This window comes from Pongo abelii, chromosome 2 (genome assembly GCF_028885655.2).
Source record: "Pongo abelii isolate AG06213 chromosome 2, NHGRI_mPonAbe1-v2.0_pri, whole genome shotgun sequence".
Lineage (NCBI taxonomy): Eukaryota > Metazoa > Chordata > Mammalia > Primates > Hominidae > Pongo > Pongo abelii.
The window spans coordinates 149,662,939-149,683,956 of NC_085928.1; the positions used below are offsets into that span (position 1 = coordinate 149,662,939).

At 38.9% G+C, this 21,018-nt stretch overlaps 1 protein-coding gene across 1 annotated transcript in view; it reads left to right on the forward strand.

Moving 5' to 3' along the window:
• CLSTN2 (calsyntenin 2) overlaps positions 1-21,018 on the forward strand; it is a 636,147-nt gene that overhangs the window by 219,831 nt on the left and 395,298 nt on the right. The window contains exon 2 of the mRNA XM_024245139.3: positions 18,403-18,525. Within this exon, the coding sequence (XP_024100907.2) occupies positions 18,403-18,525 (123 nt within the window). The remainder of the gene's footprint in view (positions 1-18,402; positions 18,526-21,018) is intronic.

A 21,018-nucleotide genomic window follows, 5' to 3' on the forward strand; every position in this document is an offset into this window, starting at 1 on the left:
CTATCAGTCTCCAGATAATTGGTTAGGGAGGAGCTCCTCCTCCTCAATGTTTTGGAAGAGTTTCAGTAGGATTGTTACCAGTTCTTCTTCATATGTCTGGTAGAATTCAGCTGTGAATCCATCTGGTCTGGGGCTTTATTTGGTTGGTAGGTTTTTTAAATTACTGATCCAATTTTGGAACTTGTTATTGATCTGTTCAGGTTTCCACATTCCTCCTGGTTCAATCTTGGGAGGCTGTGTGTTTCTAGGAATTTATCCATTTCCTCTAGATTTTCTAATTTGCATGCATAGAGTTGTTCATGATAGTCTCTGAGGATCTTTGTATTTCTGTGGGATCACTTGTAATGTCATCTGTCATTTCTGATTGTAATTATTTGGATATTCTTTTATTCCTTTGTTAATCTGGTTCCCAATCTATCGGTCTTGTTTAATCTTTTAGAAAATCAAGTCTTGGTTTCATTGATTGTTTGTATGGATTTCTGCATCTCAGTTTCATTCAGTTCTGCTCTAATTTTAGTTATTTATTTTCTTCTACTTGCTTTGGGGTTAATCCAGTAGAACATCAAAGCTAATACACCATGATCAAGTAAGCTTTATTCCTGGGATGCAAGGCTGGTTCAATATACACAAATCAATAAATGTGATTCATCACACAAACAGAATTAAAAGCAAAAACCATATTATCATTTCAATAGACGCAGAAAAAGCTTTCAATAAAATCCGGTGTCCCTTCATAACACTTAATCTTAGCCAAAAGGCCGAGAAGCGATGTCCCTTCATAACAAAAACCCTCAACAGACTAGGAATCAAAGAACACCTCAAAACAATAAGGGCCATCTATGACAAACCCACAGCCAACATCACACTAAATGGGCAAAAGCTGGGAGCATTCCCCTTGAGAAATGGAACAAGCTAAGGATGCCCACACTTACCACTCCTATTCAACATAGTACTGGAAGTCCTAGCCAGAGTAATCAGGCAAGAGAAAGAAATAAAAGGCACCCTAATAGGAAAATAAGTCAAAGTATCTCTTTACTGATGATATGATTATATACCAGGAAAAACCTGAAAACTCTGTCAAAAGTCTCCTAGAACTGATAAATGACTTTTTTCCATGATACAAAATCTCTGTACAAAAGCCAGTAGAATTTCTATATACCAATAACATTCAAGCTGAAAGTCAAATGAAGAACACCATCTCATTTACACTACCTATGAAAAATTGAAATACCTAAGAATACAGCTCATCAAGGAGATAAAAGATCTCTAGAAGGAGAACTACAAAACACTGCTGAAAGAAATCATAGATGACACAAATGCGAAAATATTCCATGCTCATGGATTGGTAGAATAAATATTGTTAAAATGGCCATATTGCTGAAAGCAGTTTATAACACTATATCAAACTACCAATGTCATTTTTCACAGAATCGGAAAAAACTACTCTAAAATTTATATGGAACCAAAAAAGACTCTGAATAACCGAAGCAATCCTAAGGGAAAAGAATAAAAAGTGTCGCACTACCTGATTTCAAACTATACTATAAGGCTGCAGTAACCAAAACAGCATGGTACTGGCATAAAAACAGACACATGGACGAATGGAACAGAATCAAGAACCTGGATATAAAGCCACACAGGTACAGCCATCTGATCTTCAGAAAAATAGTCAAAAATAAGCAATGAGGGAAAGAACACCCTATCAATAAATGACGCTGGGATAATTGGCTAGTAATACACAGAAGAATGAAACTGGACCCCTACCTTTTACCATGTGCAAAAATTAACTCAAAGTGGATTAAAGATTTAAATGTGAAGCCTCAAACTATAAAAATCCTAGAAGAAGACCTAGGAAGTATTCTTCTCAACATTAGCCTTGGTGAAGAATCTTTGGCTAAGTTCCCAAAAGCGATTGCAATAAAAATTGACAGATGGGACCTAATTAAGGAGCTTCTGCACAGCAAAAGAAACTATCAACAGAATAAGCAGATATCCTACAGAACGTAAGAAAATATTTGCAAACTATGCATCCAACAAAGGCCTAATATCCAGAATCTATAAGGAACTTAATAATTTAACAAGCAGAAAACATCCCCATTAAAAAATAGACCAAGGACATGAACAGACACTTCTCAAAAGAAGATATACAAGCAACCAACAATCATATGAAGAAATGCTCATCATCACTAATCATCAGAGAAATGCACATCAAAATCCCAGTGAAATATCATCTCACAGCCGTCACAATGGCTATTATAAAAAAAAAAACAAACAGAGGCTGGTAAGGCTGTGGTGAAAGGGAATGCTTTTACATTGTTGGTGGTAATGTAAATTAAATCAGCCACTGTGGAAAGCAGTTTAGAGATTTCTCAAATAATTTAAAACAGAGGTACCATTCGACCCAGCAATCCCACTCCTGGGTATATATCCAAATGAAAACAAGTCATTCTACCAAAAAGACACACATTTGTATGTTCATTACAGCACAATTAACAATAGCAAAGACATGGAATTAACCTAGTTGCCTATCAACAGGAGATTGGATAAAGAAATGTGGTACACACATACCATGGAATACTATGCAACCATAGAAAAGAACAATATTATATCCTTTGCAGCAACATGAATGCAGCTGGAGACCATTATCCTAAACAGATTAGTGCAGTAATAGAAAATGAAATACTGTATGATCTCACAAGTGGGAGCTAAACATTGGGTACTCATGGACATAAAGACAAACAATAGATACTACGGACTACCAGAAGGGGAAAGTAGTATGGGGAGAGGAGGGTGTATGTTAAAAAAAACTTCCTAGAGTACTGTGTTCACTAACTCGGTGGCAGGATCTATATCCTAAGCCTCAGGATCATCAATATACCCATGTAGCAAACCTGCACATATACCCTGTGTATCTAAAATAAAATTTGAAATTCTAAAAATATAAACAGATTTAAGAAAATGATATTTAGAGTTAATGTATATTTAGAGTTTCTGTAAATAATCTCTATTTTCACTGACATACAGAACATTCAATAAAACACTACCAAAGACATGACATCTATCTTAAATTTAATATGGTGAGCCCTGCACAATTAATTGCATTTATCATGCTTATAGGAATTTTTTAGACTCTCCCAAACCTAAATGAGTTCATTGCTAGTAAATTTATGTGCTTTTTGCATATAATATGTATGTCTTTTTCACCACCCAAATGTTTCATGTAAATATGATTTTATGGCTCAGGAATGACTTTTCCTCCTGAGACATTCTCAATTTCATGGAATTCTATAGCCTTTTTCTCATTCCATGCTGGACTGTTCTAGGCCAGTGTTTACTGTCTGCTGATTTCTTTTATCTACACTTCTATTCATCCTATTTTTTTTTTTCCTTTTCCTTGTTTCTTCCTTGTCTTATTATCCCCAGAAGTATTGGTGTATGAGAAAACCAAAATTCTCTTGGTCAACCAAAAGTTGTTCAGAAATAAGTAGGTCCCAATCTCTACCATATGGTGGGGAAAGATGCTGGGTCTTTTATGTCTATATCCCTAACCTACCACATAGCTTTCAAAATACACCCAGGAACGCTTGGTGGGGAGTCCCTGAGTCCCTTTCAAGGGTCCATCCACAAGATCAAAATTATTTTCATAAAAGTACTAAGATACTATTTGCTTTCTTTGGTTCAGATAATTTATCATTGAGGAGGAATCACTGTGTGTCAGTCTTTGCTCAGATAATTAACACAAGCAGTCAAAGCTTATTCATTCATCTTTTAACACACACTTAACACGCACAGAGCACCTACCATGTGCCAGGCCTTAGGATTAGTACTAGTAAGAGCAAAGGTCTCAGTTAGCAATTTTAGGAAATATGCCTTAGGCATTGAGAGACTCCTCCAGCTGGCAAGTACTTGTTCTGTTTACCGCTAGGAGACATTGACACCTTCAACAGTGGAATTATCCTTTAAAATCTCCAAGATCATGATTACTCTTTTGAGATACAATAGTTGCCTCCTAAACACTCTGAAAATTCAGAGTCCAAATTTATTTTAGAAATTTATTACAGTGCTTTTAACCTTTGATGCCTTTTACAGAGATGATTTATGAAGTTTGCTTATTTTTATGGCAGTTTCTCCAACCAGGTTGCAAAAGATATAAAGACTGTGATTTCAGACAATTATTCTCCTGACAGCATGCACTCAAGTTCATACAAGAAAAGATGCTCCCCTTCCTTTTTCCAAAAGAATCAGAGGCTCTATTACCTACACAGTATCACAGCAATTGATGTGCTAGTGATCCAGTAACAAGTTACTTTTCCTTCACAACCAGAACCAGAAAAAGAACCAATCTTTTCACTACATTGATCAACCCTCCCTAACTGAGTTAAATCTAAGAAATGATTATGTAAGTCTTGCCTGGATGACTTTGGTTATCCTTTCTTTCTCTCCCCACCTACTGTCCCTTTCTTCTCTCCCCACTCTCTTCCTCCACTTACACTCACTCTCTTTCCTGCCTGAGCAGCATGTGCTGTGTTTCAAGTCCTTTGACAAGCTACATATTAAACTTTTGGTTTCTTAACAAGTTAGCATTCTTAAATGTTAACAAACCCAAAGAGCTTTGGTTTTGTAGGTTATACCTGTTACTATATATTACATTAGCAATTTAAACTGACAAAATTTAAAAATTTATATTTATTAATTTACTTATAATTAACAATAAACTCATCACATATTGACCAAAATAACGAACTTTTTATTTAAAATAACTGTTAACAAGAATTTTAAACAGTGGAAAGAGTCTCATTGTTTTACATTTTTGCAAATAATTTTAATGTCTGGCTTAATAGAAGACAGCTGGATTTTTATATCTGCTTATAACCTCTGGAAAACTGCTCTAGAGAGAATAAAAGCAAAGAAAGCAAATACTATCTTAGCACTTTTATAAACATAATTTTGACCTTGTGAACCCCTGAAAGGGTCTCAGAGACCCTCCCAAGGGTTCCTGGCCATATTTTGAAAACTTTTGTGCTGGGTTAGGGATATAGACATAAAACACACAGCATCTTTCCCCACCATCTGGTATAGAAAAGTACAAAATGATATTTACATCCAGTATAGTACTTGCTATGCAACAGATAAGCAGGGGACTCTGGGAGGACAAGGAGAGGGACTTAATTTAGTCTTGGTTATGTATCTAGGGGTAGAAGAGTAGAGGAGTGTCAGAGCCCCTGTCAGTGGTGCCTGAGCTGAGCTGAACTGAGCAGGCAGGAATGTAGACATGTGGATGCAAATAAAACCATATTATCTGATAGACTGACAATCAGATCTGATTATGGGGATGACCTAGGGTATTTGCTTGCAACTTTGTTATAATTATGTATTTGGCCAGGTGGCAGGGGCCTTTTTGCTTGTCTTCTACCTCTTATACTCTGTATCTTTTCAGGAAGGAGTCAGAGCTGGGGAAATGCAGATAACAGTTCACATAAATAAGAAGTGAAATTGGCCTGCCAGTGCTTTCTTTCTGAAGCATGGAGAAGCAGGCAAGCATTTTGCAGTGAATATACTGTAAACCGGATAATTGTCATCCATCGTTCTGGACATCTTAGAATCTAAGGCATGAAATGGAATTCGCAATAAAAATGTATCACGCATTTGCTACCTTCTAGAACAAAGTTGATAGCATAAGCCACAAGGGTTTTATGTATTAGTTTGCCAGTAGAGAAACAAAAGTATAGCATTTCTTTCTGAGCTTTAGAGAAATTTGTACTATCCTATCAAATCATCTCACTCAATTTGAATACAGCAGTCTAAAAACTTCTTCAGTGCGTGTGATGATTAGTTTGTGATATGTCAAATTGTCTGGGCTGTAGTACCCAGTTATTTAATCAAACACTAGTCTAGATATTGCTGGGAAGATATTCTGTAGATGTGCTGAAGATCTACAATCAGTTGACTTTAAGTAAAGGACATTACTCTCACTAACATGGGTGAGCCTCGTCCAATCAGTTGAAGAGCTTTGAAAGCAAAAACTCTCATTTCCCGGAAAAGAAAAAAGTTGCCTCAAGATTGCAGCATCAACTTCTGTCTGGATTTTCAGCCTGCAGGCCTGACCTACAGTTCTCAAATTTGCTAACCCCTCCACAAAATGCATGAATCAATTCTTTAAAATTCTCTATCTCTACACAAACACACACACACACACACACACACACACACACACACACAGATGTAGAGCTATATAGATATAGATTTAGAGAGATTGTTATCTACTATTGGTTCTGTTTCTCTGGTGAACCCTGACTGTTCATTCCCCAGTCCGCTTTAGTCTTGGCTATATTGTCTCTTTGTACCCTACCAAGCACTTGGTCCGCAGTTTGACCCACAGGAGATGGAACTGAATGTGTGCCACTGCATTGACTTCTTGTGGGGAGAAGGATGACCATCCAGGGAGGAAATTTCAGTTCTTCCATCTAGGGGCCATGGCCTTGCTTGTATGAGTTCCTTAAGTTCTCTGAACCTGTTCCCTCATCCATGAAGTGGAGCCAATTCTGCCATCCTGCAGGGGTGCTTGTGAGAATTTAATGAGAACACGACCGTAAAGGCTGGCACATAGTAGGCCCTCAGGAGTGGTGGCTTCTGATTAGCTATGTTAATGATTCTGGTTTGTCAATGGCAATTACAGAAAGTTTTAGACAATTACATTTATTAGCATGAATTCCAAAGTAAGTTAAGGACTGTCTGAGGGGTTAAAGATGTTTAAAATGCAATGAAGTATGAGATATTGAAGTAATAACAATCTTGGAAAATTAGAGATATAACAATTTAATGCACACTTCAGTCCAATAATGTTCAGTAGATAAAATATTTTGTGTAAAAAATGAGCTGGCTCTAGCAAGTGAATGTGAGCATTAAACAATCACAGTCCCTTTTTCCTTGCCCCTTTTTATTTTAAATGATCTTTTTCTGCATGGCTCCTGATCTTCTTCATAGACTTAGTCTAATTTTTCCAGCCCTTGAGAGTTAAGCCTAGGGTTCTCTTAGGTCTTCATCCTACCAATGGATTAGTTGGGTTGTGGGCACGCTGGGTCCTGTGTGGGTCCTGATTCCAGCCTGTAGATACTGAGGTGCAGAACTGAAAGCCTTTGCTGGCAACCTATAAAGTGCTAGTCACCAATGAGTCAGCTCTAACTCAGAGTCTCATTTTATCTTCCTCTCAAAAACCTTGCAGAATTCGTATTACCTCCATTTTATAAAAGAGAGTGGAGGCCTGGGAAGTTTGAAAGACTTAACTAAGATATCCTGTTGGTATGTAACGGCAGCACTTTGATATTAATTGCAATACCCCTTACACTCAACCTCAGGGTCTGTCTTAGGGTGAACTTTGGCCAATTGGCTTGATCCAGATGACTTGTGTAGAGACAACTTATAATTTAAGTTTCATAAATCTCACATGGTACCCCAGTGCACAATTTTTCCTAGCCTTGTTCCTGGTTCGCATGTCACTACCCAAAAGGATATTGCCATATAGTTCATTCCCAGGCTGGAGAAATTAGGTAAGGTCTTTGAGAGTGTCCACACTCTAAACAATTGAGTATTTATGGGTAGAAAATGATAGTTGGAAGGAAAGAAGAAAATAGGTATGGTGAGTGGACAGATGGCTAGGTAGATGGGTGGATAGGTAGATGGGTGGATGGATGGATGGATTGATGGATGGAAAGAAAATAGGAAAGAGGTGAGGAAGGAAGGAAAGCAATGTTCTGCCCCCACTGAAAGCACCTATCAAGCAGTTAAGGATTAATGACTCAGCCATCTGTCCTTCAAATAGTTTTTCAATCCAATTAAAATAGTGAAATGTAATCTCATCTTCCGTGGACATTTTTCATGTATGAGTCACATACATGGGATTTGTATTTAAAACTCTCTAATTGGTACCTCTAGCAAGTAATATAGGTTGTCTCTAATTAAGTGGTGGCAAATGTCACCCTAAGATTTGGGAGGCATGCCCTTTCTATTTGCGTGATACAGGAATACCTACTCATTGGAATCAAAGTGCTGCTCATTGCTTTAGGTATGGGAGATGCTGGCAAGGAAAAGTTGTGCTCACTTCGTTTACCAGTGACTCACTCTATGCTGGGCACTGTGTTAGAAACTGTAGACATCGTCATGATTAGAATGGTGCCTCCCCGTCAAGGGGCCTCAGGGTTCTTCAGGAAACGGGAACAAGGAAAGAACCAATGGTGACACAGTAGACCTGTGGCATGAGAGCAGACAGTACAGGGTGATGGGAGAACAGGAGGGCAACTGGGGGAGGGGAGTGAGCTGAACCTGGAAGAATGAATAAGAGTGTGGGCACAGGGGTAGACAGCACAAGTATGGCGAAGGCCTGGATAACCTAGAGAGATTGGGGCCTAGGGTAGCCTCATCTAATCTCCTAGTGGAGGGCAGGACAGCTTCCTAGCCTAGTATCCTGGTGGCGGAAGGGCAGAATCAGATTTGCCTAGACAAGGATCCTACCCCAGCCTGACTGAAGCAAAGAATAAAAATACTTTTCAAAATGCTATTATAATAATTACAGTTAGGAATCATTTTATTACAAGAACAGATACTCAAACTAGTACAGTTTTTCTTTTAAAAGTTGGAGGAGAATAGCTATTGAAAGGCTTCACTTGGCAGCCTCAGACACCCCACAGAAGGCTGATGAGTCTGTGAAAAGTGAGCAGGGGATGGGCTGGAAAACAGGAGTGGAGAGGTGCCTACAGCCACTTGGGGTCCATTTCTTCTCTCTGCCTATCTACTCTCAAACCTTGTGTCTCCTGGCAGATGGCTGTCTCTGATTTAAATGGATTTTCAGCTCCCCCTAAACTTTGAGTGCTGATTGCATGAATGCTAGCCCCAACTCCCTATTAACTTTTATCTCAAGATTTCAAGTGCCCATTGCCAAATGAGCTCTAGTTTCTGGCCTGTGAAATAAAAGTTTCAAGGTCTAATACATTGGCCTACTCCACCCATCAGTTACCCCAAGGGTCCAGTATCTATCTTGGCCTAAGCAGTTCTACTAGGAGATCAGGTCAGAAGAGGAAGTTGAGCATGGCAGGCAAAAGACCAGCCTGACAATTGGAATAATATATTTACCAGAGTATAGTTAACCTTGTTAGAGCATTTTGCAATCAGTAAAGCATGTTTTTTACTCATAGTTTACTTTTACTCAGGGAGCAGTATTGGAGTTTTAAAGACCCAGGGTTGTCCAGAAAGGTCAGAAAGTAGCCAGAAAGGTCAACTTTAGGTAAAAGCATAAACATTCAAAAGGTAAATCATCAGCCACTTGGCCCTGCTGCTTGGATGGAGCATTAATACACTTTTTTGCAGTGGAAGCAAAGAGAAGAGAGCTGAGGAGCTCTCCTGAGGAATGCATCTGTGCTTTAGTTAAAGGCACATTGGGTGGCAAGACCTAATTTCTGTGTAAATGGAGCAGAAATATCACACTGGTATTTCCTCTGCATGAGTGCAAAGACACGGGCATTTTCCAAATGCTGAAACATCATGGAAAAGAGATAAGAAAGAGGCAAGAAGTAGTCCTAAAGGGGCATGATATGACACAGCTCAGCCTCCAGATGGGATGTGCAGAAAACAGGGATATTATCTTGTCAAGAACTGATAAAAACTTAGTTCTTCTGAAGTTACATTCAAATGAAGCGAAGCATGAGCTGACTAACCTCACTCTGTTGGAACAAAAAGGCAAAGCATTTTGTTCAGGGAGGGAACATCAGGCTATGGAACAGATTAAATAAGGAATAACAGCCAAGCCACAGGCATCAACAGCCACTACTTCTTTCTGGAAAGGAGATGGTTCTCCAGCATCCCATGAAGCCAGGGTTTGGAAGTAGCTCCTGGATAATTTCTGTACATGCCAAAAAGCACTGGGTAATGTGAATGCCGTCTCAGTCCAGCACTGTGGCTGGCCTTGCTCCTTCAAACTTTGTTCTACAGATAAACCAAACTATTTACATTTCCCCCAAGATATATTAAATGCTTTTATCATTGGGCCTTTGCCCATCCACGTTCTTCTGCCTGGAGCCCTCCACATCCTTTATGCCTGCTTAATTCCTGCTGCTCGTGACTTAGGATTACTTTCCGGAGAAAGTAAACTCTGGGTTACCTTGACTGAGTTAGCACTTCTCTTTTTCCATAGCACTCTGCTCTTCCTCTTCTTACCTACCTCTTACCGTGTTGTTTACCTCTCTAGTCTGAGAGTCTTTTGAGGACTAGAACTTTGTTCTTGCCCCACATGTATTGAGGCATAATTTACGCAGACAGAATAAGATTCATCTTTTTAAGTGTGAAGTTGGATATGTTTTGACAAACGCACACATGCAGAAGTGTAACCACCACTACAATCAAGATACGGAATGGTTTCATCTTCTTAGAATATTCCTTTGTTCCCTTTTACAATCAAATCCCACCCACCCCAAACCCTAGCCACTACTGATCTGTTGTTATCTGTCCCTATAGTTTTGTGTTTTCTAAAATGTCCTATGAGTGGCATCAAATAGCATGCAGTCTTTTTTTGTCTGACTTCTTTCACTTCATTTCACCAGTGAAATGCTTTGGTGATTCATCTGTTTTGTTATATGGATCAGTAGTTGTTCTTTTATTGCTGAGTGGGTGTCCATTATCTGGATATACTGCAATTTGTTTATCCATTCACTAGTTGACAGCCATTTTAGTTACCAGTTTGGCACTAAGTATTCTGAATAAAGATTCTGTGATCATTTCTATACAAGTCTTTCGTGTAATTTATGTTTTCATTCCTCTTGGGTAAATCGTAGGAATAGAATTGCTGAGACATTTTATAAGAAACTGCTAAACTATTTTGCAAAGTGACTGTATTAGTCTTACATTCTTACCAACAATGTCTAAAAGTTTCAATTACTTTACATGTTTATCAGAACTTGATATTGTCAGTTTTATTTTAGCCATTCAACTTGTGGTGTGGTGATATCCCAGTGTGGCTTTAATTTACATGCCCCTAATGACTACTGATGTTGAACAAATTTTTATGCTCTAATTTGCTGTTTATATATTTATTTTAGTGACAGGTATATTCAATTTTTGCCTTTTGAAAATCAAATTGTCTTATTTAATTGAAAGAATTATTTATATATTTTGGATACAAGACCTTTATGAAATGTTTTGCAAATATTTCCTCCTAGTCTGTGGCTTACAAATTTTTTTAGCGTTTTTCAAGAAAATAAGAGTGTATCATTTTTATAAAGTTTGAGGTTATCAATTTTATCTTTCATGGGACATGCTTTTTTTTTTGGATCCTTCTAATCTAACTGAAGGACACTAAGATTTTCTTGTATGCTTTATTTTAAAGGTTTTATAATTTTGACTTCAACATTCAGGACTATGACTCCTATAGAGATAATTTTTGTTTATGGAGCACAATACAACTGGAGTTTTTTTTTTTTTGACATATAGATATTCATTTTTTTCCAGGAGCATTTAATAAAATAGCTATTCTCCTCCTCATTTAATTATCTTAGAACCTTTGTCAGAAATGAATTGACCATATTTATGTGTTTATTTCTGGACTGTTTCTTCTTTCTGTTGATGTATACGTCTATCTTTATATTAATACCACACTATCTTGATTAGGGTAGGTTTGCAGTAAGTTTCAAAATTAGGTAGTATAAGTCCTTCAACTTTGTTCTTTTTTCCTAAAATTATTTTAGCCATGTCAGATCTTTTTCATTTATATGTACATCAAAAATCCTGCTGGTAATTTTGGTTAAGAGTTACATTAAATCTATATATCAATTTTGGGGAAAATTTACATCTTAAGTATATTGAGTCTGCCAAATAATGAACACTGTGTATTTCTCCATTAAAACCTCTTCAGATCTTTAAATTCTTTCAGCAGTGTCAGGGTTTTCAGTGTACCAACTTTTGCATATATTTTCTGAAAATTATTGCTTAGTGTTTCATGTTTTTGATGCTATTGTAACAGTAATTTTTTTAAACTGAAATTTCCAGTTGGTTTCTACATAGAAATACCATTGCTTTTTTAATATTGACTTTCTATCCTCTGACCTTCCTAAACTCTTATTAGTTCTAATAGCATTTTTTATTCCATAGATTTTTTACTTTGGTGATGGTGTTCCCTGTGAATAATGACAATTTTACTTTTTCATTTCCAATTTAATGTTTTTCTTGCTTTATTGCACTGGTTAGAACCTACAGTACAATGTGAATAGAAGTGGTGAGAGTAGACATCCTTGTATTCTTCCTGTTCTTGGAAGGAAAGCATTTATTCTTTCACCATTAAGTATGATATTAGCTATAGGTTTTTGTAAAAGTTCTTTATCTGGTTAAGAAAGTTGTTTTCTATTTTTCATTTGCTAATAGTTTTAATTATAATTTTGTCAGATGCTTTTTAAAAGACTTTTTTCTCATTTTATCTCAATGTGTATGTTTTCTGTACATTTTGGATACTCCATTAATATTTATTGAAGGGAGGAAGCTGGGTAGAATATTTCTGAGAGTGCAAGGGTACACTTTAGCTACCCAGGATCGTGAGATGGGGTAGGGGGAGTTATGAGTATTTGAATCCCTGCTCTGTTCCTGGGTACTATGTTTGCATACATCATTTCGTGCAATTTTCACAACATTCCTGAGAAATAAGTATCTTCATTTTACAAATGAAGAATGAGTAATGATGGGATGATTTAAAAGCTATAACATAATTGAGCTCAGAAGAAATTTTATGTTTCATTACTCAATAGGAATAAAAAGGCAATCATTAAATTCAGGAAATAAAAATATACAAATGAGGCTGCTTCCAAATGTGATGCAAGCTATGATCATAGGAACATGATTCAGCTATTTGATGGAGTAAAAATAAAGAATCCAGTTGATCTGGATGCAAACAATGTTGTCCTCAAAATGATCATTTGACCACTAAGAAGAATAAGTAATTATTGTACAATACTTGGCTCATCCATGAATGATATCTTCATAGTCGAATTAATGTAAATTAAATTATTGGTTTGCAACCGTGATGATTTTATCTATAGACAAAGGATAGAAGACAATTTTGTTTATGAATCAATCTTGACAAAGCAAAAATCCTGATGTGACGGAAGTTAGAATGTGGGAAAGAAAGGAGAAAATTTGGGGGATGTTAGCATTCTTACTTTCCAAAATGAGAACATTTAAATCCCTCTAAGCCTCAGTTACTCACCTGCAAAATGAGAAATAAAGTATTACCCAGTGGGGTTGTTGTGAGGATTAATGAATGTATGTATGTCAAATGCCTAATATGTGATAGGTACCCAACTAACTGAAGTAGTGACAGAGAGGAGTAAAGGAAGGCAGACCTGTGCATAGAAGGAAGTCAGCTCATTTCCTAATGAGGGAAAAACCTCAACTTTAAAGTTGGTCTATAAATCACCTCTCCTGCAGACATTGTCACTGCCCAGCAAGCAGGGTAGTGAGTCTGAGTAATGAAAAAGCAGCAGCTGTGTGTCTAGCACAGGACGTATGAATGACAGAACAACACTGTAAGTGGCATCACCATCAGCATTTTACAGTCGTGGGAATTGAAACGCTGAGAGACCACCGGATTCACACAGGACCAGGCAAAAGTGGCTAAGTCAGGGCTAAAACCAGGAACTGCAACTTTAGATTTCATTGTCTGACACTGAGCCTATCTAATTTAGGCCATTTAGATAGGCACAATGAATCTGAAACACTGGGTGAGCTCCTGGCATATGCTTTGTACACAGTTCTAATGAACAGGCCCCTAGGTTTAATTAAGGGGAAAAAAGAGTTAATTGTTTCTCCCAACAGCTGCAAATTATTTACATTGCATTTGTGTCGATGGCTAATAAAAGAGCAAAGGAGTGTGGGGACAGCCCAGGGTGGTTGTAATTTTTCCAGGGTCCATAATGAAGCATCAGTCTGAATGCCAAAATGTGAAAATGGATGTGCCTACTGTCCAATTCACATCTGCAGTGTCCAGAGCTTCTCTCTGTTCTAGGCATGGTCCAGTCTGTAAAAATGGGTTTCAAGGGCCAAGACCTGAGAATAGCAAGGCACATGTCCCTGCCTCATTAGACTGCTTTCCAGTTAGTTTTTGATTGCTGTGGAATGGGTGAGAAGGAGCAAAATGGTGGCCTTGGTTGAGTCTGCCACTGCTCCTGGAAAAGCTTGGAACTGACCTTTGAAGGATGATGAAGTGGGAAGGGGACAGCCACTGCTTCAGAGCTGCTCTCAATTCTATAAGCTCTCACTTTGCTGTGACTACTGAAAAATTTGTAATGTAATATATCAAATATATACTGTATAATGTGCATTATATATATTATATAATATATATTGTATATTATTATATGTGTGTGTGTGCACTTCTCAGATATCACAAAGTATGAGTTCCTGGTTTTCCTACTTATTAATTTTTAACCATATAATCACCTTGGGAAAGTTATACCTTGTGGAGGTAGTTTATTCATCTATATAATGATCATGCCTACCTCGCAGGATGCTGTGGGAAGCATTGCATATGTGACCACACCTTTTAAACTATGAATTAGGGTGTGAAGTTTGGCATCGGAACAATTTTGATTATTCTAGACCCCCTCTAACCTGTTATTTTGAATCTAATGTACCTACTCTGTATCCAGACTTCTGTGAGGGCACTGAGGGTGGGCGAGGAGTGGGGGGTCACTAAAAAAGAGAAACCAAACAGCTCACAGTTGAGTAATCAGATTAATGTTTTAGAAAGATCACTCTTGATACCAGTGTGCAGAATAGACTGGAGTAGGACAAGATTTCCAATGGAGAGACCAGTCAGGAGGCCCCTGCAGCCATCCAGATAGGAGTGGGTTGGGCTAGAACCCATCAAACAAGACATACAAGGGGAAGGAATTGGCAAGAACTGGGTTTTCACCAGATGAGGTGAAAACTCCTGGCACAGTCTTATTTCAGTTCTCTACCCTTCATTAGTACCTGCTGATATAAGTATACTGTATTCATTTGCTGGGGCTGCTGTAACAAAGTACCACAAACCGGGTGTATTCATCCATTTTCTTGCTGCTGATAAAGACATACTCAAGACTGGGCAATTTACAAAAGAAAGAGGTTTAATTGGACTTACAGTTCCATGTGGCTGGGGAAGCCTCACAATAATGGCAAAAGGCAAGGAAGATCAAGTCCCGACTTACATGGATGGCAGCAGGCAAAGAGAATGAGGAAGACGCAAAAGCAGAAACCCCTGATAAAACCAACAGATGTCGTGAGACTTATTCACTACCACGAGAACAGTATGGGAGAAACTGCCCCCATGATTCCAATTATCTCCCACTGGGTCCCTCCCACAACACATGGGAATTATGGGAGTACAAGATGAGATTTGGGTAGGGACACAGAGCCAAACCACATCATTCTGCCCCTAGCCCCTGCCAAATCTCATGTCTTCACATTTCAAAAACAATTATGCCTTCCCAACAGTCCCCCAAAGTCTTAACTCATTTTAGCATTAATCAGAAGTCCACAGTCTAAAGTGTCATCTGAGACAAGGCAAGCCCTCTCTGCCTATGAGCTTGTAAAATCAAAAGCAAGCTAGTTATTTCCTAGATACAATGGGGATACAGACATTGGGTAAATACAACCATTCCAAATGGGAGAAATTGGCCAAAACAAAAGGGCTACAGGGCCCATGCAAGTCCAAAATCCAGTGTGGCTGTCAAATCTTAAAGCTCAAAAATGATCTCTTTTGACTCTGTGTCTCACATCCAAGTCACCCTGATGCAACAGGTAGGTTCCCATGGTCTCGGGAAGCTCCACCCCTGTTGCTTTGCAGGGTACAGCCTCCCTCCCAGCTGCTTTCATGGGCTGGTGTTGAGTACCTGCAGCTTTTCCAGGCACAGGTGCAAGTGTCAGTGGATCTAGCATTCTGGGGTCTGGAGGACAGTGGCTGTCTTCTCACAGCTTCACTAGGCAATGACCCAGTAGGGACTCTGGGGGGGGCTCCCTTCCACACTGTCCTAGCAGAGGTTCTCCATGAGAGCCCCTCCCCTGCAGCAAACTTCTGCCTGGGCATCCAGGCATTTCCATACATGTTCTGAAATTCAGGTGGAGGTTCCCAAACCTCAATTCTTGACTTCTGTGTACCTGCAGGCTCAATACCATGTGGAAGCCATCAAGGCTTGGGGCTTGCACCATCTGAAGCCATGGCCTGAACTCTATGTTGGCCCCTTTCAGCCATGGCTGGAGCAGCTGGGATGCAGGGCACCAAGTCCCTAGGCTGCACACAGCTCAGAGACCCAGCCCACGAAACCACGTTTTTCCTTCTAGGCCTCAGAGCCTGTGATGGGTGGGGCTGCCATGAGACCTCTGAACATGCCCTGGAGACATTTTCCCCATTGTCTTAGGGATTAACATTGGGCTCCTCATTACTTATGAAAATTTCTACAATTGGCTGGAATTTCTCCTCAGAAAATGGGATTTTCTTTTCTATCTCATTGTCAGGCTGTGAATTTTTCAAACTTACCTGCTCTGTTTCCTTTTTAAAACTGAATGCTTTTAACAGCACCCAAGTCACCTCTCGAATGCTTTGCTGCTTAGAAATTTCTTCCACCAGATACCCTAAATCATCTCTCTCAAGTTGAAAGTCCCACAAGTATCTAGGGCAGGGGCAAAATGCTGCCAGTCTCTGCTAAAATATAACAAGAGTCACCTTTGCTCCAATCCCCCAACAAGTTCCTCATCTCCATCTAAGACCACCTCAGCCTGGACCTTATTGCCCATATAGCTATCAGCATTTTGGGCAAAGCCATTCAACAAGTCTCTAGGAAGTTTCAAACTTTCCCACATTTTCCTGTCTTCTGAGCCCTCCAAACTGTTCCAACCTCTGCCTGTTACCCAATTCCACAGTCACTTCCACATTTTTGGGTATCTTTTCAGCAATGCAACACTCTACTGGTACCAATTTACTGTATTAGTCTGTTTTCATGCTGCTGATAAAGACATACCCCAGACTGGGCAATTTACAAAAGAAAGAGGTTTAATTGGACCTCTTACCATCCCGTCTTACATGGATGGCAGCAGGCAAAGAGAGAATGAGGAAGCTGTAAAAGCGGAAACCCCTGAGAAAACCATCAGATCTCATGAGACGTATTCACAACCATGAGAACAGTATGGGGTAAACCACCCCCATGACTCAATGATCTGCTACTGGGTCCCTCCCACAACACATGAGAATTATGGGAGTACAATTCAAGATGAGATTTGGATGGGGACACAGAGCCAAACCATATCACTGGGAATCTGGGAACAAAACTTATTGTCTCACATTTATGGATGCCAGAAATATGAAATCAAGGTGTTGGCAGGTCCAGGTTCCCTCTGAAGGCTCTAGGAAAGGCTCCGTTCCAGGATTCTCTCCTAGCTTCCTGTAGTTCCTTGGCTTGGGGCTGCACAACTTTATTTTCACATGAGATTCTCTCAGTATGCATATATCTGTGCCACAATTTTCCCTTTATATGAGTACACTAATCATATTGGATGCGGAACCACCCTAATGACATATTAAAACTTGATTACCTCTGTAAATATTCTATCTCCCAATATGTTCACATTCTGGGATTCTAAGTGTTAGGATATCAATGTATTTTTTTATGTAGAGGACACAATTCAACCCATAAAATATATTTGATATGTATTTTCAGTGTATTAATTATTCATTGGTTAATATTTAATTCAACTAGTCAAATTATTGAAGAACAATTTAAGTTACTAGATGATTTAGACCACTGAGATACACAGTTTTTAAATGATCAGAAAATATTCAAATATCTGTTGTATCTTTGCATATATAATGATACTTATATGTGTGTATACATGTATACATGTATTTAAAACGCAGTAACTTCTAATGATGGATCAGATTTGGTTGAGGTCACAACCTGAGCATACATAGTAGTAACTGCTAGTTTATTGAGTGACAAAGGACTTTAACTCTGAAACATCTATTAATAGATGGTAGCATTACAGAATTAAAGCTTTCAGTCAGTTCTCAATAATATCTATCTATACTGGATATCCAGACATACAAATAATGGGATTTTGATGAGGTGAAGAACCCACAGTCTTAGAGGCAAAACAAACAGTGTTTGATAGTCAATGCTGTCTCTCACCTTCTGAGTGCCTTGGGTGAGGTGTTGAACCTCTCCCTGCACTTCTCTGAAGCTTTTCTGGGTTTAAAATGGGATTGACATGCTCCATGTCTCTCATGGGATTGTTGGATGAGAGCCTATGATTGGGCAAATATACAATCTTAATAATACATTATTATGGGTTTGTTATTTAAATAATGATCCTTTTTGTTTTTTTCCCCCTATTTTCTAGTCAATAAGCACAAGCCATGGATCGAGACTTCATATCATGGAGTCATAACTGAGAACAATGACACAGTCATTTTGGACCCACCACTGGTAGCCCTGGATAAAGATGCACCAGTTCCTTTCGCAGGTGAGATTATGGCTTCGTACGGCTGGGCCTGGCTCACTTTGAAGATGTGCTGTGAAATCTCCACAAAGCCCAGAATATGGCTTTATAGCTATTGTCACCACCCTGTGCATCTCTAGATCAGCCTGTGATGTTAAAGCTGTATGCCTCTTATTTCTGGGATGGATTCTGGCTATCCTTATGTTTTTGTTTGTTTGTTTTTTCCTTCATGTTGCCTCCAGTGCAAGACCCTTGTTTCTTCTTCTTCTAAGGAGTGGTAAATTGCTGAAGTGGCCTGTGGAGTTGGTGAAGTTGGACTAGAAATGTTCTTAGGGGAATTTTACCCATAGAGAGATGACCTATTGGCCCCACCACCAACATGTAATTGATAAGTGGAGACTCATAGCTTGGTAAATTGGCAAGAGAAAAGAGAGAGGAAAAAAAAGACCAGGAAATATCTGCTAAGAGTGCACACTTGTCCTTGAGCTTCCAAGTGGGTGTGTCTCTGGAGGAGGAATCCCAAGGCAGTGCCATATTTCCCTCTTGTGGCTAGAGAGCCTCTCACTATCATCAAGGCTACCTCTGCTTCCTCCTCGGACCCTCTTCAAGGGGTAGATCCCAGGAGGGGTGAGTGAGGAACTCGGCTATGCTTCATGCTTCCATGGATTTTGGCAAAGAGAAGGGACTGGTCATGGTAGTGGGACGAGGGATTAGACAAAGGATTTCTGAAGATGCCTGCATCATGAGTAATATTGTTAACATTTTATAACTGTCGGGAGAAAGACCGGAAATTTAATGAAGGTTTTCAAGATTTCTGGAAGATTGCTTTATGATAGATGGGTGCCAGGCTGAGGTTTTCACCACGATGAAGTCTATTTTTTTCTGACAGTTTGCTTGCTGCATTATGAGCTGCTTGGGCAGAGAAAAGGGGGTTCTTTTGCACTTCTAAGAGATAAGCTTTGTGAAGACATCTTTCATTATGGAATATTATAAAGTATGGAGCGAGAAGGTAGTTATATTAGATGGGGAAATTCAGTATTATGTGAAGATAAACCCATAAGCATTCTTGCAAAGAGTGAGGGAGATACTCTACTCTCAGAAGAAAGCTTTATTTTATGTAGAATGAAAACCACCAAGGGTACCTGTGACTTCCATGATGTTTAGAATTGAGGCATTTCCATACATTTCCCAATCACCCTTAGAAGTCCCAGTTTTACCAAATGCCAGTTGGAAGTATAAATTCCTTGCAGTCTTTACCACAAAAGATGAAGTATCTTCCCTAAACCTTCTTTGCCAGTCTAGGAAGACTCTAACACATCTCTTTCTTGGACATAGCTAATAATGGTATTAGTCCGCAATTATCGGCAACCCCCGGAAATGAGATTTTTAAACAAATATTAGTAAAAATGTTTGGGTCATGGAAATGTTTGGCTTATTATGCACTTAAAAAAATAGATGCCAGATATAGTGGCTCATGCCTGCAACCCCAGCACTTTGGGAGGCTGAAGTAGGAGAATCATTTCAGCCCAGAAGTTCAAGACAAGCCTGGGCAACATAATCAGAACCCATCTCTACAAAATAATAATAATAATAATTAGCTGGGCATGGTGGTGCATGCCTGGTCCTAGTTTCTCAGGAAGCTGAGGCAGGAGGATCGCTTGACTCAAGGAATTTTAGATGGCTGCTGTAAACTATGATTGCACCAACTGCACTCTATCCTGTGTGACAGAGCAAAAAATAAATAGAAACAACATTTAGAAATTGAGAGATTTAGCATAAAAATGCAGGATTATGGTTTATCTTGATAAATCTGAAATACACAGCTGAATAGTGGCTTTCCTTTTTCCATTGAGCATGAACCCCTCGCTTCTCTCCTCCCCTTTCCTCCCAGCCTATATGCAGAGGCCCTTCCACCAAGAAGATCCTCTCATTCACCTTTCCATCTGAACATATGACCCCTCTTTCAAATATGACAGAGAAAAATAAAAGACAAACAGGAAGTAATCAGATGACATGAAGTCATTGCAGTGTCCTGAGGCTGGCACTTTAAAAGATGAGCAATGTGTCTGATTGTATGTCTACCTTTAATGTCCTGTTCTCGTCTAATAGTGAAAGGGAAACCGAAGTCATTGAATAAGCTGTTCTACAGTAAAGTTATAAACTCTCTAGTGTACAGACCACAATAGAAAAAAAAAATACCTCAAGCAAATCTGATATTTGAAAGTTTGGACTTACAAAAGGTTATTAAGTTTGTTGGTTACAGGGCCGAAGAAGAATTAAATGTTTCATCTGAAGACTCACAAAAGGATTTCCTTAAGTCAGAAACCCACCAAATGCCTTTAAACTTGAATTTGTATTCTGACCATTAGATGCACCCACAACTGTTCAGACACTTTTTGAAACCATAGTTTCCTTCTAAGCCAAGTCCTGAGTAGTTATTTCCATTTAAAGACAACTTCTATACTTCTATTATTTGCAGCTGCCTTAAAAGAGTCTAGCTTAATGCATCAAAATATA